Here is a 24,076-nt window from a genome sequence, read left to right as displayed (position 1 = left end):
TTTAGGCCAATCTTCCATTTTTCTGAAAGATTTTAGAGATTAGTTATTTCAACCCAACTTTTAGCTTTTATGTAATAACGTCTTTGAGAAGAAAATAGCTGATATACAAGCTCACAACGTGCCGTGACACGTTGTGAGCACATTAGATCGTTTGACACATTAAATCATACCATTTTAATTGAATGTCTTAAAACCTGGGTTAGCATTAAAGAAAAGTTGTCCAGTCCAGCTTCCGAACCATCACCAAAGTCCCACTTGTATTTTCTCAAATCTGCATGGACTACTGCAACCCAGTCTGGCCTTTCCTCCAAGAATCAAGAGGGTTTATTTGTCACTACTTATACAGGAACAACAAAATGATAGTGAAGACTGCTAAAAGCAACAAGAACAAATAGTATCAGATTTTTTAAATTAAAAATATAATAATATAATGCAATTAAAAGGAATACTTATAAGGAATGAGACAAACCACTAAGTGATTACATCACACCACCCCAATCCTGTCTCCATTAAGAATAGATTTTATGGATCACTTTTAAAGCACCTCTGGGCCTGGCCCTACGGTAAAACTGTTGTAGCCATTAGATCTTCAAGTGGGGCACATCTGGCCGTTCCGAAGTCGAGCCTTAAATCTAAAGGGGACTATGCTTTTGCCATCAGGGCCACTCAGCTTTTGAATGACCTGCCTGAAGAGAAGACTTTCAGAATCAGTGACTCCTTTTAAAGTCAAAATGTGTAAGTTAACAACCATTCCGCATGAATGTGTTTTTGACAACTTTGCTTATCACTATGAAACAATATGTTTTTTCACGCCAAAATGGTGTAGGTACTGTACCAGAAATTACCGGAAATGTCATTTATTACTAAAACAGACTACTAAAATTAATGTAACACAGTATGAGTTTAAATCACTTTTTAAAACCCATTTTTATAGACTTGCTTTTATGTGATGTCATCTTCTTATTGCTTTTATTCTTTATTCGATATTTATTTTATCACACACTCCTGCAGAAACACTCATCCCTGCCTTTGTTACATCCAGACGTCATTACTGCAACAGCCTCCTATATGGCACCGCCACCAAAGTCCTCATCAGTAAGCGCTCCAGAGACCACCTCCAAGATCTTCACTGGCTCACACTCAAACACAGAATACACTCACCACCTACAAGGCACTCAACCAGGGAGGGATTAAGACTCATGGAGGCCCCTGGGCCAACTACCTTTTGGGTCCCCCAAGCACTACCCAGAATAGGCAGTCAGAGTCAGGTGTGCACGCAAACACAGTACTTGACTACCAGGTCGGCCTAACTTTGAGAGCATTTTACAGTGTAACTTTCTAAGTAGCAAGTAGCCTACAGCTGACCATGCAATCAGCACAAGCTCCTCTCAGCCAGACCCCAAATACATGTGATAAATAAATGTGATAGAAATCATACTGTATATTTCCCATACTATACATAGATAGGCTACTATGTGTAACCGGGTGGAGTTTCTAGTGTATGTAATGACTTATACCTCCAGTAATGTGTGGATGTGTTTGTGTCACTGATACTAATGATGTGATTTATTGTGTTCTGTGCAGGTGTGTATGTAAGACTTGGTGCATCAGGATTGGTGAGCCAATCTGATGCAGTCCAATCATGGTCTGGGAGTGCTTTTAAAAGCAGGAAGTTGGAGTTCAAAATCAGATTTGTTTTGTACAGGCAAGCAGGGTGGTCCAGCATGACCATGGTATGTTTTAATAATGATTTTAATTACTGGTAACATGCTGAAAGTACATGAATGGGGGTCAATAATGTGACTATGTATATTGTGGGTTGGGACTCAGTAATTTTGCATCTTTCTGCAATGGTCCGCTCACTCTGCTTGTCCTGTGGTGAGTTTATGATGTGCACGTAATGATGATGTGTTCTTATAAGTATTGAATTATTGTATTGTGTATTGTTTAACCCACTGAATGAAGATTGTTCCATGTTTGCCATGTGAAAGTTATATTGCAGTAACCTCTCAGTTGTGTGGTGCTATTTGCAGTGCAGTGAAACTAATTACTAATGTGAAAAGCCCTATGTGTGCTGTGTATTAACTTTATTTTTCTTTACTGCTGCATTATATTTTATATATGGTATCTTTAGGATGATTGGAACTAATCTCTTATGTGGCCTAAAGTGTAATTTAAATGAAAATAAAATGTCCATTTTGTATCTTCTGGTGTCTTCACTGAGCCTCATACCCAGTTTTAAAGCTCTGCTAAACGAACCTGTATTGCTAAAAATTAAAGCCTTAATTGGTTGTTGGTGCAATTCCAACTGGCGTAGTCGAGTAGTGTTAAATTCATGTAGGTTAGTAACCCCTATTTCGGCCCGGGTGTTACATATGCAACTATGTAACCCGCTCCTATTATATTAAACTACATACAATTCTGTACTTTTTCCCTTTAATTAATTTTATAGGATTAATAGTCTTTGCTTTATACATTTTCTTTAAATATAATTTACTAGTGCAGTAAATTACAATGCAGTGTTTAATTTATCCCCAATTTATCCCCTAAGCAAGCAGGCATGCAGGTTCTATTACCTCAATGGTAAAAATGTCAGAACTTATTGCAGGGAACGGGGTTCAAATCCGGGGTAGAATAGGAAAGTTGCATAGTGCAGCTTTAATATACATAATTGGTTTATGGGGTATTATTTGGATATCAGGAGCCAAGGGAAGTTGCTGATCTACTAATAACTTTAAAGTTATTAACCAGCTGGAAAACATCATCACATTGTCAGCCACTAGATGGCAATCTGTATCCACTATAAAACAGCACAGAATTAAAGCAGAACTATGTAACTTTTCTTTTATGAATACAATTTAATTTTGTCAAATCTGTATGCTAGACTACAGTATGTTAATGCATATAACTTATACAATTGGGGTGGTTGTATTATGTCTCCCTGCTCTTCTGAGACGTTTAGATTGTGTCAAAGGTCATGTGTCACCAGACACAGGATCTGACACGAATTGTGACCTGATGGTCAAGATTAAATGTATCCGCTGAGCAAGCAGCAGGCTCTATTAGCTCGATGGTAAAAATGACAGCACTTGCACAGGAAACCGGGTTCAAATCTGCGGTAGAAGAGGAAAGTTACATTGTGCAGCTTTAGGTGAATAAGAGATACAGTTTGGCTAAATTGTACATCAGTTTTCACTGAAAATGTATATTCCATGTTTGACTGGGGCCTTAATATAATTTTGGGATACACACAATATGATTTACGGTTGAGTTTGTAAACATAGCCTGCCTGCCAGAACAGATCATTTTAAATGTTGTAAATTCAAATAAAGTGAAAAAACCTATGTTATAATTTGGCATTCTCAAACACTAAATATATACATTTTGTAAATCAGTGCACAATTCCTATCAAGGTTGTGATGTCAGGAGTGGAAGAAGTCCAACCTGGCAAAGTCACCCAGGCTCTTTATAAACAAATACAGGGACACTTTAAGTGTATCATCAATATACATTTAATTTCACAAACGGTAGACAGTCTTGGAGAGCATTGCAAATATAGCTGGTTTTACTTTTGAATGCTAGACACATTATGTACATTTATAGTCCAATATTATAAGTAGCCTACTAGTCAAAATACACTAGTATTTCCTCCACTAGTGATGTCATGTGCAATTCCAACCTGCAATCTTTATAGTCACTTTTTCAGAAATGAGCATTTTAAGACATTTCTAGATAATGATATAAAAAAGCTTGTAGGCTATATGGTACAGTAGCTACAGTACTACTGAAGTTGTCCCTTATCTGTTGCCCTACCTTTAAGCCAGAGGTTCTCAACCGTTTACATATTAAGGACCCTAATTTAGTTTACATTTCAGCCACGGACCCCCATTTGATGAAATTTAGTCCTACAGAAACAAATCTTAGAATATTTTTTATTGTTAGATTGGATATGATTTTGTACAGAATTCCATGCTGTATTTATGTAGTAGAGAGATAACGGACAATGATCAAAAAGGCAATTATTGTGTAAACATCTTGTATGAAGCAATGCTGATGATTAAGATTGATATACTGTATATATATATATATTTATGGGGACCCCTGGAACCCCATCAAGGACCCCTATGGGTCCCAGGACCCCACGTTCAGAACCACTGCTTTGAGCCAAGCAGTCTCCTATTTGAGCTCGAAAAGGCAGTGATTTATGTTATGGCAGATTTTGTGTTGGTGGAATGAGGTGAGCCAGCAGGAAGCAACCAGGGGATGTAGTGCTTTTCTCTTGTCAGATAATCAATACTGAGTAGACTGAAGTAGCTGAGCTACTAAACAGTCCCCTCTGGGTAGCCTATATGTCAACTTGATGCCTATACTCGTCGTAGGACTGTGTCCTGTGCCGAAAATAGCAGATCTACAAGCTCACAATGTATTGTGATGCGAAGATCAGTTATTTTCAGCGGGGGGGAACCATACGACTGAGTAGGTCTATACAATAAATCAGGCTTGAACCATGTAGGCCTACTTCTCGGATTACAAAAAGCTGTGTATGCCAATAATTAGCAAGTAAACAACAAAAGATGGCATTTCCGAACAAACAGTTGAGTCATTCACACTGCAGCAGGACCATTGGCTTTTAGAAGTTTGAATTTTGATAAGCAAGAAAGCATAAGAAAGCAAGATTTAGATTTACATGCTATTGGTTGAATATTTTAAAACATATTTCACTTGTCTCATATTGTGTTTTTTTCCTTTCCTTTTTAAACAAATGCCATTTTTCTATTTTTCAAATATTAAGTCATATCTCGTATGACACAATTGGGAGCCAGTTCTGTTTAAACTGTATGTAGATCTATAAAATCGCAACTAATCCTTCAGACTACCACTTTAGGCCTATTTGTGTGAATTTCTTGAATTCACAACAATGCTCCATCAGGACTTTGGTCTGTCTGTCTGTCTGCCAATATACTATAATACAATATTATTGTTAGACATATTCAGGAGATATTTGAGATCTAATTGTGTTGTATAGAAATATTAAAATTTGAAAACAACTTGAAGATTAAAATGGTTCTGCACTAATATATTGCTATCCACGTGTCATCACCATATTATAGTGAGTTTATAATGAAAAAAATGCGTTTTCAGTGTCTTTTAAGGGTAATATATAGAACAAAAAATGTTTCTGCATGTATGCTATTTATTTATAGTCTGCTATACTATAGTTCTTTAGGCAATTCTAAGTGAAAAACACCCAAAGAAGTTGCAAAGAATGTGGTTGACTAATCTTTGAACACTATATTGTCCAAGTCCAACCCAAATGGCACGGAGGTATGGAACACAGAGCAAGAAAATGAATGAGTGTCTGGCCTGTCACATTGGCACTGCGGTATTATAGGCTAGCTGTGCCCTGTCTACTTTCATAAACCAATATGCAACTCCTGTGTTAGGAACTGCCCTTCAGAGCCTGACCCTCTGAATTACAATGCATGTGCTTAGCTACCTGTCACTTACTGCAAACCTGTTTGTCACAACAAACAGTGAAAATAAATGGATCAAATGTTGGTCACTTTTTGATCAAGAAACATAGAGTGCATTTAGCATTATCAACGGATGCTTAAAGTTTAGGCTTTATTTCAACATTCCTATATAATAGGGTCATTGGAGCACAGACAGTTGAGGTACTGACAGTAGACTAGCCTGTATCACAAATGCACTGGTATTTGTTCGGCCTGTATCTTCCATAGGCCCTACAGTTAAGTAAGTCCTTCCTATAACGTGGTGCCCCAGCCCCTCTTAAGTCTCTCTCTCCCACCCATCTCCCCCCCCCCCCCCCTCTCTCTCTCTCTCTCTCTCTCTCCCTCTCTCACTAGCGTACTTGACTTTAATTCGGTCTATCAAGCGTCATCCTCACAGACTCGCCTCATGCACTGTAGGCTATACTTTCAGCTCAAACCACTAAAAGCACAATTGACACTGTCGACGCATTCGAAATAGCAGGGTGTGCGTCGGTTCAGCACTTAAAACGTGTCTCGTTTAATCCATCCCTGTCTTTCGGGACTTTGTTTTGAAAGAATTCGCGACTGGTTGGAAAAGCCCATTGAACAGGATGAGCTGATCTGCATGGTGTGCGAGAGGTGCACTACTTCCACTCGGCGGTACGGTGATGCTCCTCTATAAAACAGCCCGCTGTATTTTGGCAGCCAGGGAGGGGGATGCATCAGTTTAACCCTCGGTTCTGGTTCTGCCCGCGGGACTGATCTGATCGCTCGTACGTTTAGCCTAGATAAGTTGGGGAGATGTGTGATGAGTCCACGGCCGCTGTAAGGAATCGTATCGCACGGTATTCATGAGGACCTTTTTTTCTTCGTTTTCTTCTTCAACTTCGATGGCTTGAGTAGCAGCCCATTGGTTTTGCGCCCATGTATGCTGCCAAGGAGGGATGTCGGGTCTGGGCCATCTATCGCCCTCACATCATCGCACGGAGTAGCGGCTGAACCAAGAGGCGTGAATCTGGTCGCTATTTGAGTGCCAATAAAAAAACAAAACTACTTTTAGAGATATGAATGATCGAGATCTGCGGGTTATTTTAATGTGTTGCTTGTCCTATGCTACCGACAACGGGATTTCAAGAGCAAAATGACTGTGGCATAAACTATTTGTGGAGACGCCTGTCACAGATCACATCGCCGCTGAATTGGATAGGGTGGATGGTTATTTCCAAAACAGTCCAATCCTATGTGTACTGCATTCATTTGTTCGAAACGCTGCCTAGTGTCCTCGAGAACAGCGCAAGAGGAATGCTGGTCCAAGACCTCATGCCATTTACTTTAAGTTTTTGGCCTTTTTTCTTCGGTCATAGCCTTCTATCACTGTTTTTACTCTCATGCCAGGTAAGGAGCACGTCTAGGCGCGCCACTTGTCATTTTACGCATGAGAAGATGTTACACAAGTGTATCTGGAGTTGTTGGACTAATTAGATAAGCAGGTGAACGATGCCAACTAGACTTTATTTTATGTTTTTGTGTACGTATTACATGCAATGTCTTGTTGCTTCATAATCTGTGTGCACCAGTGTATGGCGTCAATAATGTAGGGCACACCTGCCTAAAATTTATAATGATGGATATGCCTGTGAAGCAAGTTGACAATGACAACACACCATGAGAATAATAGCCATGCACACTCATGTGTAATAGCTCTCTCTCACACACGCACACGCACACACACCACATAAACACAGCATATTCAGTTTGCTGTGAGAACATGGAGTAGCTGTTTTCGTTTCCATGATAACACTATCCTGTTATCCCACCATGATCCAGGCCTCTGCACCCCTGCATATGTTAGGGATGAGTAGTCTAACCTCTGCCCCACGCTGCTGCCTACAAATAGTGGTGAGCCGTTGTTCACACACACGCAGTGCTGCCAGGGTTCATGTGTAATGTGATCTGCTTGAGTTTCCAAGTCCACCCACGCACACTCCTCAGGGCAGCCTGCTGCCCACTCTGTTGGTGGGTGGTTTCTCACAGGAACAGGGTTGCAGCCATAGACATGATGATGATACCATTCTGCATGTCTAAACACTGAAGCTGCTGTGGCAGCAACAATGCAGGGAAAAGATAGTGAAGGGATATCCACTAGCCTCCACATGCCACTAACTAGGCTGTTTTTGACTGAAGCACCCACCTGCATTTATGGTGTGGGCTATTGCACCGATGTTATTTCTCAGTGTGCATTGAAGATCTCTTTTTTCCACCCTCTCCTCTTTTTTTTCTCTCTCTCTTTCTCTCTCTCTCTCACTCTCACTCTCTCTCTCACTCCACGTAAAGGGTGAACTCCAGAGGTCATGCTCACAGACTGTGGCGGAGAAAGTTAGTGAACAGTGCCAGCTGGCATGCCACTGTAGAAGCTACCCTCCCCTTCCTCCCCCGCCTCCCCCCCCTCCTCCACCACGGCTACTGGGGACCACAGGTAAGATCTCTGCTCCCAGTACCTTTCTCACTCACAGCGGTCCGTCTCACTCTCACCTGCGAGTGGTTTCCAGCCAAACGCAGGTGCATACAGTAGCAATTAGACAGTTCCATGTTTCTGTCCTAATCTACAGCAGAATTTAACATCAAGATCTATACGATCTATAGTGTGTGTGTGTGTGTGTGTGTGTGTGTGTGTGCTCGCGCGTGTTTTTGTGTGCTTGTGTGCGTGTGTGTGTGTGGTTATGTGTATGCTCAGTGGCATCTGTGTGTTAGATAGAGGATGTTGACAGCTGAACACGGGACTAATTTATGCCGGACCTGACCTTGGGGAGTACCCAGCTGCCTGTGAAATCCATGTCTGCTGGGCTGCCAGGCTCAGTGGTTCAGTGGAGAGGGTTTCCCCCGGAGGACCCCTGATTAAAACACAGATGACTTAATTAAATTATCTTTAGTGTGATACAGATAAGGGGCTAATGAACCAGCCAAGTAGTGCAAGTTCTGTTTTGAAGTTGAGCCGGGGGGGGGGGGGTAATGATTGTGTGTGTGTGTGTGTGTGTGTGTGTGTGTGTGTACACGTGGCGTGTGCGTACGCGCGCGTGTGTGTGTGTGTGTGTGTGCATGCGTGTGTGTGTGTGTGCGTGTGTATGTGAAGGGTGTCTGTTGCGGCACATTTTCCCCTCTACACTCTTTTCCTCAACCCACTCAATAGATGGTCTATCCATTGACAGTTTGTCTAATATATTTAATTCCTCTGAAAGCTGATATGATTTGTATATACCCATGAGCACCTTAATGAGCATTGCTCTGATATATTGGACAGGCATTGCTGATGATGCAGCCACGGCAAGTTATTACTTTGACTCTTTCAGCTTCACTCACACAGGAGGGGGGTACTTCATCATCAAAGTCTCAACAGATGGCAGAGGGAAAGGTTTCAGTCACTTGGTTTTTCTCCCCCCTGTCTGGTCAGTGTAGATTGGCCTCCTCTTCCTCTTGAAGCCTGATTTATACTTAGTCGTAGGACGGTGTCGCACGTTGGAAATAGCCATATATAAGCTCACAATGCACTGCGTGGTGAGCTTGTAAATCGGCTATTTTTGGTGCACGACCCCTTTGTACGACAGAGTATAGACCCATGAAAACCGGGAAAGCATCTGTGTCATTTTATATTTTAGCTATATATATAACATCATACCGTAAGTTTTTCAGAAAACTTTTAGGATTTAGAACAGTGGTTTAGAACAGTAGTTCTCAAAAATAGCAGATATACAAGCTCACAGCGCGTCACTTTGTGACACGCTGCAAGGTTGTAGATCTGCTATTTTTTAACATTTTAGAAAAATCTTGACTTTTTTTATAAATATCTTTATTAGAGTCACATAGAATAGACATGTTGGCAGTCAGAATTGTTTTTAATTTTCTCCCTTTCCCCAACCCTCCCCCCATGTTGTTATTGCTGTCATATTTTCCTTTTTCCAAGGATAAATATAAAAAGTCTGTAAAAATACAAAGAAACGGACCAGACAAACAAACACGCAAACATGATTTCAAATTTGGTATAGAGAATGGATCTTGACAATTTTTAATAATCTTAAATGTTTTAACACAAATCTTCTCTTCTGGGGGTCCCTGGCACAAAACATGTTCAGGTGGGGGGTCCGCGGCCAAATACATATCATTTTTGGGGGTCCTTGGCATGGAACAGTTTGAGAACTACTGATTTAGACGGCATTTGTAGAATCGGCCTCGGGCCTTAATGGGTTAAGCATGACTCACCATGTGATCCACCTATGAATGGACAGTTACGGACCTCTTTGTGATTGTTGTCAAGGTCACTGCATAAATACTGCCAGGACCACCTGACTGTCCTCTATCTAAGGTGGGCGTTTGAATGTCCAATTATGGTTAAGACTCAGTAGTTGGCTGTTTTAAAGGCAGTGAAGGAAGTGTTTGCAAAGAGCAGCAGAGGCAAACATGAATAATCTGCACTTAGTGAGATTTACGGAGTTTCCCAGTGTAAACTGTAGAGCTGCGTAAATGTTGCAATTTCTGTCCACTGTAAAGTCTGTTTTCTTTTATTAGCACCATTCCATTCTGCACAATGGTTACATTTCGCTTTAAACTATAAGTAGGCAATAAATATGCATAACAGGCATAAAAACTGGGACAATGACTGAGACCATATCTATCCGCAAAAAGTTTGAAAAAGAAAAAGAGAGGAACTGGCACCGTTAAGTAAGAGTCTACTGTATGTGCTAAAATGGTTCACAAGTCCACAGTAAAATCTGCAGTGTTAATTAAACAGTGACAGTGGAAAAATCAACCCACACAGGTCCATTATTACACATCCAGAGTTAAATTAACACTCTGGATTTTACTGTGTCCCTTCAAAGGAGTGAGCTTTATCACAATGAAGTAGATCCTTACCACTGACTGAATTAAATCCTACAGCCGTTGACAAAACGCAGGATTAAACGGAAGTTTGCCTGAGAGGAGCTTTTAGATTCATAGTGACTTATGACGTGCTGTACTGTACTGTGCTGTGCTGTGCTGGAGGGAGCCATGCCTTGTCATTTTCTCGGTAGAAATCTGCTGTGCTGGAAGCTATTTTTTACGGCATTACTAAAGGGTGATTTGTTGCCATGGTGTAAAACATATCCCATTCATAACACAGCAGCACTGCGAACGCAGCGTGTTTATGTTTTAAGGAAAAACTAGAACATTTTACTGGGTACTCTCACAGTGTGATAGAGAAGGAGGGAGCAGAGAGCCACAGACAGACAGATCAGATGGATAGATAAATAGGTTATACAGAAAGACAGACAGATTGTACACACAATATTAAAGAGATAACTCGAGATAAACAGAAGAGCAACGAATGGACATGAAAGTTCTGCAACTCCATTGCAGGCACAGTAGATGCGGGTGCACGTGAAGATGTACAGGGTTCACAGTGAGTGGTCCTGTACCACACATCTACACAGTAAAATCCTCAGTGTTAATTTCACCCTGAGAGTGAGCAAATGGAAGCAAACGGACCCGTTTGGTTCCATTTGCACACTTTTGGCATGAAATGAATACTGAGGATTTGACAGTGTAAAGTGTGAAAGCGCAGGAGGTGTGGCATGGACCAGGAGTGCTGGTGTAAGAAAGGCTGACAGGACCTTAAATGATTCATAGTGTCGGCTTAGATATCTCTGAACATTGAGCCTAAGTTCTACACAACAGGCGAGGAGACATTGATGCTTCCCTGTTCCCTATACTTTTGTGAGAGCAGGCGTGGAAAAATCACTTGTGCTCTATTATGGACAGTTACAGTACAATGAATCAATGCATGGCGCCTTTGAGCTATTAAACACAGGTTGGGGGGGGGATCTTCATCACGCTGTGACTGAATTGTCTTAACCACTTGAACCCTAGCATCCCTATTCTGGGGTAAACTTTATGCGAAAATAGGTGATCTACAAGCTCACAATGTGCTGCAGTGAAGCGTTGTCAGTTTGTAGCGTGGCTATTTTCAGTTAAGAGATTTGGTGTAGAGGGAAAGAATTAGGGGGGCTAGTATATAGCGTTTAAGTGGTTAAGAAGTATGACGGCTATAATATACATTTTACATGTAGACTCAAAAGCAATGGACACGGTAATATCGGTGTCTAGCAATGTGGTGTCTTTGTCCATTAACCGTTTTCTCTTCGATCCTCTTTCTCTACTCTACACCCATGTCTCTCTCTCTCTCTCTCTCTCTCTCGCTCTCGCTCTCGCTCTCGCTCTCTCGCTCTCTCTCTCAGTGGTAGATCCCACTGTGCCCTTGTTGAGGCCCTGGTGGATGGGGATGGAGATAATAGTGCTTGGAACGGTGGGCTGTGCTTCAGCTGTCTTCCTCCTGTCAGCCATCATCATCTGCTACAAGGCCATCAAGAGGTTCGATGACCATTCTGTTTCCGTTTCTCTGATTCCCTCTAATCTATTGATGCAGTGTAACCACTTAAGCCCTGTTTTGTATTGTGAAAGATTTATTTTGCCTGTAATGGCATGCCCAAAATAGGGATGCCAGACTGAATGTGTCTTGTTTTCCCGTTCTAATATGTGATAAAAGCATATACATTTTTAAAGTAATTATGCATGGAATGCTGTCCTTGCCATCTTACTCAAGTTTCCTCATTTGAGACCGAACCCATGTGTGACTGTGCTACAGTATGTCTCTTGCATAACGCTTTACCTGAGAATGTCACATAAGGATACGGTGACCCTGTCATAACCCTGCTGGGTCACACTAAGGTCAAAGGTTAGATAATGGAAATGGGTTTCAGTGGTAAGTGAGGATGGGGCACTGAGTTGTGTAATGTATTAGTTGATGACATCAACTAATACATGATGGCAATGAATGTTCATTCAACTTTGTAAAAACAAATAAATAGGAGTGTAAAAATGTTAGCTTCCAAGATGCCAAAATACAATTCCTCAGCATTGACGATTTTAAATTGCTTAATTGTCCTAATATTTTTTTGAATGGCAACAGGATGATGTGAAAGTGAGGGAAAGATCTACTACCAAAGGAATCCCATGGCCCTGTCAATGCAACGCTAGCTATTTGCCCCTATTTGGTTTGGCTTATTAGAGAAAAAGCTGCGTGAGGTTTTAGCCTGCAGCCGAACCAAGACCCAATTCCCTATCTGACATTCAGCCAGCACTGTATCACACATAAATTCCAACACACACGTAGCTGTTCACAGACATTTAGCACATACACACATCTGTTTAAAAGCAATGTACAGACTGGCATGGAGAAAATATGAGCACACTTTTATGCACCCCACCCCCCACCCCACAACCACCAACACACAGATGCATACGCACTTACACATACACATATTCATCATCTTGGCATATTTACACACTGTATAAGACAGAATAAACAAGTGTCTCAAGCCCATATGAGAATAACCATAGATGTGCATTCGCAATTTGGGAAATAATGTTATTTATGAAATTGTGTGTGAAGAGAGCATGCTAGATGTGGCTAGCCTCGGTACAATTATTTTTTCTCCTTTCCTTAAACAACAAATAGGCAAAGTCAGGCAGCGGAAGTAATGGGTGGTTGGCTCAGGAATTCATTATGGCAATTCTCCAGCCCCCTCCGTAGCCAAGGGGCACCTTTTTTAATGCAGCAGCGTTAGGGAAGTGTTGTTGCAATACGGGCTGCTGTAGCCCCAAACCCAAGTCATTATTTATGAATTAATTTGCGCAGTCATTCAGTCGCAGGCCACATCTTTTATACATGCAAGCGGGTCGTGTCCTGAAGCTCTGTGAGCGCTGTGACTGCAGACTCTGCCACGCCAAACTGCCTTCCCCTCAGAATGAGTAGGGGAAAATGCACAGGTCCAGTCAGACTGGCCTCATTAGACATTCATTAGTCTGCAGCCAATAGGAAACCAGCCCAAGAAAAAAAAATACTGTGGGGCATAAAAATTGATTGGAATGTGTCATGGATGCCCTAATCATCCATCCATCCTGAGCGGAAGAGAGGGTATAAGACAGATAAAAATGTTGTCTACCAAAGCAGGGGAAGGCGGTAATTGGGTGTCTTAGTCAATAACAATGTACGAGAGGGTTTGTCAGCTAGAAAAACAGAGGCAGTTATATATAGCTCTTCCAGACCCTCACTGCTCAGGGCTTTCCCAATGAAAATCAGTTGGCCAATTGCCAAGCCCTGCGCAGCAGAGACACTATAAGAGCTTGCTCTGCAGGCCTCTCAGTCCTGCAGGCCTTTTGTTATATTTTCTAATCTTTGTCTTCCAGTCATCCGTCAGAGGCAATGGGTTTGTGAAAAACAAAACAAAAACAACAAAAAACATTCCATACAATTCTATTGAGTGGAATCCAGAGACTACGGAAGCCGGTAAAGAGGATTCAGACACATACTGTGTTTCAAGGTTGCTCTCCCATCAAAAGACATGATACCCAGGATGCCGGCCATCCATGAAGCCTAAACAAACAAAGTGCAACTGATTAATGAAACTAGGTGCTTTTACTCAATCATGCTCTGGGATTTCTGTCCAAGGAGAGATGATATATCACAACTGGACCTGTCCTACAATATATGAAGACAGTTCAGGAACACAAAAAGATATCTTAATGTCTTTGTGAAGCAAAGCGGTTTATATTACAATATTTGGCAATATATTATTAATTACTCTATTCTTATCTCCATCAATTACCAAGCCAGCACTTTCAAAACAGGTAAAGCAGTGTCTGCTTACCAGTGTTTCACAGTATGTTGTTGTGGGGAATACTTTTCTTTGAACCCGAAGCATGTTAGGCCTACTCTAATATCCAGATGGTTGGAGTAATTGTAAACAGCTCAACACATGTCCCAATTTCATCACAATCCATTCCCAAAACTTCAAACGGGAATGTGTGCTGTGATCGCACAGCTTTGATATAAAATATTCATCTAACCTGTGAAGTGTTGTGTAGCCACCTGCCGTGTGTCAACAGCATGGCATCTATTATTGACAGCCTGGGTAGAGGTCGGTGTGAGGCCCAAATGGTCTGCCCTGTGTGTTGGCCCGAAGCAACATCAGCAATCAACCTACATTATTGAATCTGTTAAGCAGAATGCCACGCCCGTTTTCACTTCAATACATTAAGTGGAGTGGGACGCCCTACCCACAGAGTTGGCGGCCCACATATTGCGGTGTCATTATTTTAAAACTAATTTACTGTAACTTGAGTAAGTGCTCCATTTTGTGACCAGTCTTCAGAGTGGATTCAAAACATTAGCAAGGTGTCTGGTATCCTCTGTGTCACTAAAGGCTAAGTAATCGTCAGTTAAAAGGTCAGGTAAGATTAGTAAGAATGGTGACTGTGGGAGTCGTGTCAATACCATGTATGGAATTACAGCCATGCTATCAAAACATCAAGGCTACATCCACACAAAATACGTTTTAGTTTGAAAATGCATAACCTTTGCTACATTTTAACCTAGTGTCCCCCTAAATCTCAAAAAGTTTTTAAATTCTAGGATTGCGTTTTAGTCTGGACAGAGAAAATGTCATTAAACCACACCTTTGATACCGTTTTAAAATTACACCTATTTCCTGACACATTAATGGTATTCCGCTTGGCTACTAAACTGATACGCTTAAAAAACAAGGGACTCGAATCTGTGGTATCCTGTGTTATGCTATTAAATTGCCAATCAAAATGAAAGTGTAGTGAATAGTGCATATGACCTTTGTAACAATTTAACTAAATCGTTTTGTTAAAAGAGTGAAAGATGGGTGGTCATAGTTTTCCAGGCACTGAAATACGAGTTTAGCGAACCGACGGGTGATGCTCCTGCGATTAGATTGGATAATATGAGCTGGATGGTAATTTGTTTATTACCCATAATATTATCTATTCACACACAAAAAAATAAAAAAGCACTTACAGGGATTCCCCGTATGGGGACAGTTGACTCAGAACATGGAAGGTGTGTCACTGGCATAACTCTTCTTTGTTGCTATGCAGCCATTCGATGAAAAGGTCAATGTTTTCCACTCTGTTTTGGTTCTTTTGCACCCAGTTAAACTGCAGTGTCTCCTCAGAAATACATTCTGCCAAATCATCCACAACAATTGTGTTTGGTGGCCAAGTTTTATCCTGTTTGACATGTTAAGTTGCCACCCCAAAAAGTGGAGAGTCCTAGGGTTCCCAAGGAGGCAAAAATCCAATGCAAACACAATTGAGGAGGGAGGCCGCTGTACAATGCAAAAGAATAGATTTAATACTGTAAAATAGCTATTCTTTTCTACACATTTTTGTTTAGGCAAACAAACAAACAATCTAATCTAATCTTACAGACTACTCAGCAACGCGTTTCAAGTCAGGCAGTAATGGTAAGCGTGTGAAATCATGTCAAATACATAGGGAAGGGGTCACATCATAATCACTCGAGTACAGGCAGGTGCGTTAAGGGTGTGGTCTGTTATCAAGTACATCAGTCAAGATTGAAACCAAAAACTAATCAGGTCCCTATTCTGGGTGAACATTTGTGGAAATACATTGCAACATGTGAAATTATAGATCGCCTATAGGTGAAGATATATTTAGTGTAGAGGGGGAAAAGGTGGGGCCCAGTATAGACCCCAGGCGCACTCCAGTCAACTATGTATAGGTTTTAACTGGTTAAGTAATGAAGACGGTCGTGGCGCTAGTTCAGCATGTAGTGGAACTTTAGCTTTGCTGATTTGTTAGCTGCTGTATCAGCACATGTTTTTCACACTCTCTGTACTTTGTTCACTCCCCAGGCTTGTTTGTGCTTAATGTAGAAAATGTTAATTAAATTCTACCCAGGCCTTTTCTAACTGCAGGTTAAAATACGCAGTCTATCTCAGAGTGGAAAGATTATACTGTATACAGCAACATATAAAATACAATATTATCTGACCTGTGTATTAGGTTGCATAACCTTTTACACAGGCACTCATCTGACCACGGGTCCCTGGTATCCCTTCTACAAATAAATCCATGGGAAAACACAGTGTTTATCTGTGATACTGAGGACACTGGAGAAGCACAGCCTCTACTTAAAACGACAGAAAAATGACAGTGCTTCTATCAGATTTCCTTTTTTTTTTTACTCTTATTGAGGGGGAGCTGCTATACCGCGTTGAATGAATATCTATCTTATTAGCACGTACCACTTCTTTTCTCAGAGGAGGAGAATTCCCAGCCTTGCTGTAAACAAGACAGCGCTGTCCCTTAGAGAAAACCCTGGTATATCCCAACTCCCCCTGCTGCAGCTCATATCAACCAATCATCTTCCCTGCAGCAGGAGGATGTGTTTCCACCCCAGGGCTGGGCAGTTTCCTTTCCCAGGCTTCCCCTGGTCCCACGGGGACAGAGCAAATGCATGTCCTGGGTGGCCTTCGTCGTCAAATCTCGCCAGATGAAGGACTCCCATAGGACTTACTTACAGCCTCACATTTTGTTTACAGCCTTACTATGGCGCTAATAAGTCAAACTCTTATCCCTGCAGAAGAGGCAGCGCCGTGACTTTTGTGTGAGCGATGGCTATGACTAAGCTGTGATACCTGTCAGTTATTCTGGAGCACAGTTATTCATATGCATCATGCAGGGCGTTACTTGTCATCCATCATCTTCAATAGGAACAGACTCAGGCCAAAGACGCAGACGGACAGACAGACAGACAGACAGAGAGGGGAGAGAGAATGCATGAATTACTCTAGTCTTCGGTATTACTGTGAAAAGTTACAAAGATGTATGTTTTTATACTATGTGGCTCATAACTATATACTGAAAACTGAAATTGTTCATAAAGCTTTTAGCACATTTATGTTGTACCAAACTGATTATGGTACTGATTTCAGTGCTTCAAAACCTGGGGGGGGGGGCTTGAGGTAGCCAAACATTTTAAACTGTAATAACGCAATTTAACGCAACACAATTATATTTTTATGAAAAATAGCATCCCTATTCTGGGCATGTCATAATATGTGAACATTCGGTGACAATAGGCGAGCATTTGCCAAAAATGAGCACATCTATGAGAAAATAGCAGATCTAATCAAAGTACCTACTCGCTATTTGATGTACAATGAAGGGAATCGTGTGTTTGTGTGCGCGTGTGTGTGTGTGTGTGTGTGTGTGTGTGTGTGTGTGTAGGGGGGGGGGGGGCTTTCTCAGCTTTTGTCTGATATAAAAAGGGGTGCTCTAAACGATTAAAGGTTGGGAACTACTGCTGTAGTTAAATGTGTAAATACTTACAGTAGGGATGTTAGCTCCCCTATGCTATGAGGGGAAGAGGCTTGTGTCCAACTAGACTGAGAATGACTGTCCGTCAAGTCAGACTCGCCAGCCGTAGCTTTCAGAGTAGAGGGCAGGAGACACTGAGCTAAGATGTAGCTTAAGGGTCCTCTGTACCAGCGAGGGCACTGTACAGTGTTGAGTGGGACAATAACTGTACTAACTGTATTCAGATCTGTCTCTGAGTTACATAAGCCCGAGCAGGGGAGAGCAGCTGAGGGGGTCGGCGCAGAAGCCACAGTACACTGGACAAATATAATAACCGCAAAAGCACTGAGGGGTGCATAAAAAGGGTAGCATTGAATGATGCTGCTCTTCACAGACCAATGACAGGCAAGAGGATCATGTGTTGTGACTTTTTTTCATTAGAAAGAACTCTCAGAAAGGAAAGTAGGAAAGTATTACAGGGAATTTCACATGAGGTTATGTATTGACGTAATTTACAAGCCAATTTGGACTTGCGCACAGATACACACATCACTTAGTGGGGGGAAAATTGTATCTAGCGACTGTCCATTTAATTGCCATGTCCCCCGTGTTGCAATGTATCCATCCCTCCCGTCTCCCTTCATGGATCTAAGAGCAAAGTGACCTTTTAACGTTGAGCTTATTAGACGGGATGGCTGAGACCAGCGCATCCACACAGAGCAGCCAGGGGAATCAAATCAGCCTAAAGGTTAACAGGCTAGAAACTCTGTTTAATGACACAGCCTTTTACTGGGGAAGAATACAACGCACAATCTCTTGTCAGGAATTTCTTCCTCTCACTTATGTGAAAAATGTTTGTCCACAGGAAACCACTACGGAAAGAAGAGAACGGAACCAGTCGCGGGGAGTACGCCATGAGCATCCGCAACAAGAAGACCATAGGCACCAACAACACTGTGGTATAGACTGTCAGCTGACAGACGCTGGAAGTGACATCACTACTACCATCTGTCACCTTACCCCTAATAGAAACAATTCCCTCTCATCCAGAATGCAAATGGGGGTTTACCGGAGGTTTCCTAAACGCATACACCGTTCGTTCCCTCGTCTCTTTGTGCATTGCCTGGACTTGAAGACGCTCATCCAGCTTGAGAAAAAGAGAGAGAGAAAAAAAAAGAAGCTGAAGTCAGAGAGAGAGAGAAAGAGAAATCTGTGTGAACGGATGGAGAGAAAGAGCAACAAACCCCCCTGTGGTGTCAGAAGTGGCACAGCAGGCTGAACATTATGCTTTCTGTAACAGCAAGTGTTGCTGACAGGCTGGTTGGCTGCTTGCTGGAGTGGGACTGTTTGCCAGTTTACTGCAGACCCAGACCTCGCACACTGCAATGGAACAACAGACAATACAGCAGTCCCGTTGGTGTGCTAGCTAGACAGACCACCACACAATAAATAACGTGCATGCAGTTTTTATGGAGAATGCAACATTTGTTTTCTTCTTTTTTTTGTCTTTTTTTTTATATTCCTCACACTGTTTTGTTTTACATTTGTGGAGGTTCGGAAAGGGGCACAGTTATACTGCTGGTCCTGGGTTTGGGATGTGGAAGTTTTTCATCTGACTATGCAATTTACAAAAACATAAATAACAGGATGAACATCAGTATAATGATGTCAAGTTTATTTTACATCCCAGCACTGAAATTGAGGACTTAGGCTCAATGTAATATATATTCATCCATCCATCTATTTATTTACTTAACTATGAATTTTATTTTTTTACTTACAAAAAAAACAACAAAAAAAACAAATGCTGTCCCTTTAGTTATTCATATCTTGACTGATGAATTCATTTTATTTCTTGATAGCTCGTTTTTTAAGTGAATTATTCATAAACCATATAATTCATTTGTGATGCTCCAATGCTTTAAGCCCGCTGTCAGTTTGAGACACTGGTGCAGAAAACGCGCTTGCTCTGCAAAGAGTTTTGGTGTCACTTGTTTTGTCTCTGGCTGTTTGATATGCCTTTCTCTGCTTCCCTGAGACTTCACTAAAACAAGTCAGGGAACCTCTGATGTGCTATGTGAATGTGTGTTTTCCAAACATTATTTCCATACTGCAGTCTGCAGCAGAACTCCCCCATTCGTTTTTTTCCTTATTTAATTTAAGCACAAGCTCCCAAAAACACTAGATGTGCTTGTGCGGTTTCTTTTGTTACGCCTAGTTCAGACCAAAGATTTGCGACGAGACAAAACCATTTTAAGCTTGATTTATGCTTTATGTGCCGAAAACAGCCGATTTACAAGTTCACAACGCATCACGGATGCGATGTGTTGTGAGCTTTTAGATTTGCCTTTGTCGGCTTGTAGATCTGCTGTAGATCTGCTTGTAGATCTGCTATTTACGTGCGACACGTCACAACACCGCACTACGCCAAAGCATAGATTAAGCATTAACCCATTTAGACCAGGAACCCCTATGCGTAACTACTGTATACCTTTCAATACGGGAACCCCTTTTGGGGTAGTTGTTGCTATGTACAGTACATATATAGCAACATAAAAAAAAAGGTCAGGATTTAGAAGGCGTTTTTAGAAATGGCCTCAGGTCTAAATGGGTTAAAACGTTGCGGAGAAAAATTCGAGACGTTTGAATTAGCCCTTATATCTCGTCATTTCAGAGGCCTGGGTTCTAGGGTTCATCTCGATGCCTTCAACCATGTTCTTGTCTGGATTTGACAATCTTCATTTTCCTATCTGTCTACAAGTTCTTAGCCCATCACTATAGAGGGACATTGAGCCCAGGGCTGACCGCTGACCTTGTGACTGGTGAGAGACAGGAGGCTTAGCCAATAGCCAGAGATCAGGTTGCACAGAGGATGGCCTCAGTGGGGATGCGTGTGACTTAGTGCTGTCACAGAGATCCTCCACACCCCTCTAATTGAATCTGAGCTGAATTGGAGCATCACTCAATGCTACGCTGCTTTTTTGACATCGAATCTGTGTATCAGCTGTACGTGTTTGTGTGTGTGTGTGTGTGTGTGTGTGTGTGTGCACGTGTGTGTGCGTGTGTGTGTGTGTGTGTGTGTGTGTGTGCGTGCGCACGCGTGCATGTGTGTATTTTTCTGTCTGCCTGTCTGTCTGTGTTTGTGCATGCGTGCAGAATCAGATGACTGTTATGTGTGAGAATGGGCTGTACTCTATGGCTGTCTGTATAGTATATAGACATAGGCTAAACTGTTACATTTTGGAAACACACAGTTGCATTGAAACATGCACAGGTATTAGCAAACAGTATACCCTACTATGTACCCATATGAGATAAAAGATGGATGCATGAATGTAAATATTGATATTTAAATATCTGCCTTCTGGACTGTTAATTACATGTACAGCATAACAGAACGATCAGTTTATACATAGTAGAAAATAAACAATGTGCTACATGTTAGAATTATATCAATGTTGTCATGTTGATGGAGCAAGCCATTAATGTATATATGGCAATCAATAGTCAATGCACAATTTATGCATTATACCAAACAGATAGGTAAATGTGCATAAGTTGCTGACTTTTTCAGTTGTAAATAAACGTGTACAGAGTGACAGGCCTACAGTTTATTGTGTTGAAAGGCAATGCAGATAAAAATACATGCTTTTGTTGTTTGATGCCAGACAAACCTGTGCATATGTGCTGAGGGTGATGAAAGTGATGTTATATTTAGCCTGTAACCATCCAGTCTTCACCGTTCTGTGTTGTGTTGTTATTGTGTGCGTGTCTCGGGCAGAGCTGTGCTGGCCATGTCTCCTGGGCCCTCATAACAGAAAACATGCTCCCAGTCTGTCTCACACAGTGCATCTTTAATGAAGTGCAATTATCAAACACACTCCACTCTATGGGGCTTAATGATGCAAACAATACAACTTATGGGTCACATATTGCGCTAGCTCTGGGCTCAATCAATTTACAATGTCACAAACATCACGACTGGTGTGTGAGTGATCATATTCAGCATGCTAAAACTCAGATTAGTATAACATTAATTATCAACTCCCATGGCAAAATCTGTATCTTAAAGTGAATTATATGCAGCTATTGTGTTTCAAAGGAATAATTTCTATCCTCAGATTTTCATATTTGACATAAAGCTACTCATTTCTCCATCAGTTTGTGCATCACACATTTAGTTAACAACGTGAAACCAGGGAGGTGGAGAGATATTGTACAAGCTAAGTCATGTAGAGAGAGTAGAGAAGCACCAGAGAGGAATGTGAATGAATTATAATGTGAATGAGAGACTATACAGTGCTGTGCCTTCCCTGCTTTAGATGTGCCACTTGATGGTAATGCCAATGGACATTCTGAGCAATTTAAACATTCATGCATTGTCCAGCCATGGCGCTGTGGATTTGACTGTAATAAACCAATGTGACAGCGCTGAGTGGGACGGCCAGGGATCTTCACTGTCTCCGCCAGTTTTACTGTATGAGGGTTCTCTCAGAGGGTTTTTCTGTCGAGCAAAATAGAAAATAATTCTCCAAATCCATGTATTGTAACGCTCAATACATTTCAGTTTTACATACAGTTTTAATCTTTGAAAATGCAGGCAATGGCACTGTTTCCTCCCCAGGCTGAACTGCTGATCTGTGTGAGACTACTGCTTTCAACCTCGCTCTTTAATCAGCTAATGTCACCTGTCCATATACTGGGTGATAAGTTGTGCTACTGTAGTGTGTGTCTTTGTGTGTGCGATCGCACACTCGCTCCTTTTAAAGCTGACCTTCACAATCTTTGAGGACCCACTCACACCCTCTCTGCCTGAGAGGCCTTTGGTCAGCGTTAATTACCCTCAGTATCTCCAGCTGCCTGCTCATCAGGTCAGTGCTCCCATATGGTCCTCCAAGAGGCAAGCAAGCAGGCAGGCCGGGGCGGGGAAAGTGCTGTATACCTGTGGGACACTGATTACATAAGCTGCTGCTAATGAGAGAGGTTCTTTAGAAAAGGCCTGCGAGTTCAAACGACCACAACGGTGGCGGTGGCTGACAGATGCAGCCCTGGCACTAGGGGACTTGATTACACACACACACACACACAGGTACATAAGTACATGTGCGGAAGTGCACGCGCACACATACACTCGATATAGTACACGCAAAAACACAGGTGCATAACAGGAGAGGCATTCTTTGATGAAACAAGACGAGAGGTTGTTGTTGCAAAGGGGCTCTGCAGCCTGATTCAGCAAACTAGGGGTTAGCGTGTGTGTGTGTGTGTGTGTGTGTGTGTGTGTGTGTGTGTGTGTTAGAACATGACATTGTGTGATATAATTAGACATCACCTTATGCCGGTGACTCATTTGACACATATGCTGCACAATACAGGTTTCATATCCAGAATGTCCAATGGATGAAAATGCGTGACATGACATGACATTTTGAAATAAGGCAAAATCAAATCCCCCTTATTTTCTTTTCACAAAAGTAATGTCCTCACACGAAATATATTCAAACTGTCTGATCAATGATGAATCATGAAGCCAGATAATGAAATGCTCACAGAGTTAAAGGTGGAAAAACTAAGATTAAAGTGCTATTCAGCTTTTGTAGCCCTACTGTCATGTCATCTGTTATTCCCAGACAAGGGCCCCGTTGTAATGCATTTAGATCTTACAACAATGCTTAATCACAACAAACCACATTAGGTCCAAAAGGTAATTGTGTTTGCCTCTGTATATACACGGGCCGATCTGTTTCAGGGCTGCCAACAAAGAGGATAGGCTCTCTACTTGTGCAGAGGGGGGTGGGGGGGGGGGTGGAGAGAGGGGTGCTGCCTGGGTGCAGCCGAGATGGTCTTGTTTACCTCCTTTGTCTGGCTCCGCCTTATCGAGTTACAATGCTGCCACTGCAACTCCGATTGGGCCCCTGATCGATCTGAGCCCTGATGGCGAGAGGCAATCTGACTGACAGAACCTGACAGGGATCTCAGACAGCAGCTCCATAATACCTGCCGAGTCATTTGTCAGGAAACGCCTGAGGTTCTGTTTCTACTCCAGGAAAAAATCAAACTGTGGCTTTAGACTCATTGGCCTGCTGTCGTCTGCAGGATTGCACACAGGGCTCTTTTTCACATCAGTTTGGCATCTGTGTAGCCAATATCAAATGTAAAGTTAGTGTTATGTACTTTTGGGAGTTTGAGTCACAAATAAAATGTGTCCAAAGCAAACATGTTGAAAGAATTTCACTTTTACTATGCAGTTTGCAACCAAGCAACTGAAAAAGAATAGATGTTAAAAACCTAAACACTGTGAGCATGTTTAGGTTTTTAACATCTGCTTAAAGACTCTTGCTATTACTAACACAGGTACAGTATTG

At 41.8% G+C, this 24,076-nt stretch overlaps 1 protein-coding gene across 1 annotated transcript; it reads left to right on the top strand.

The window, feature by feature from the left end:
- The first annotated feature begins 5,944 nt into the window (after window positions 1-5,944).
- prima1 (proline rich membrane anchor 1) lies at window positions 5,945-21,242 on the top strand. Its single transcript, XM_084045492.1, has 4 exons — window positions 5,945-6,887; window positions 7,827-7,968; window positions 11,759-11,891; window positions 18,577-21,242. The coding sequence occupies exons 1-4, from the start codon at window positions 6,603-6,605 to the stop codon at window positions 18,674-18,676; spliced, it is 660 nt and encodes a 219-aa protein (XP_083901618.1). The 5' UTR covers window positions 5,945-6,602; the 3' UTR covers window positions 18,677-21,242.
- Window positions 21,243-24,076: the final 2,834 nt, after the last annotated feature.

Source organism: Gymnoscopelus microlampas, assembly GCF_963454915.1.
Source record: "Gymnoscopelus microlampas genome assembly, chromosome: 20".
Taxonomy (NCBI): domain Eukaryota; kingdom Metazoa; phylum Chordata; class Actinopteri; order Myctophiformes; family Myctophidae; genus Gymnoscopelus; species Gymnoscopelus microlampas.
Note: the sequence above shows the minus strand (reverse complement) of the source record. Positions and strands in the feature narration are given on the sequence as shown.

Coding starts and splice junctions, on each gene's coding strand:
- prima1 (XM_084045492.1), top strand. CDS start 6,603: ATGCTACCGACAACGGGATTTCAAGAGCAAAATGACTGTGGCATAAAC. Junction 6,888..7,826: donor TGTTTTTACTCTCATGCCAG/GTAAGGAGCACG, acceptor CTCCACGTAAAG/GGTGAACTCCAGAGGTCATG. Junction 11,892..18,576: donor TGCTACAAGGCCATCAAGAG/GTTCGATGACCA, acceptor GTTTGTCCACAG/GAAACCACTACGGAAAGAAG.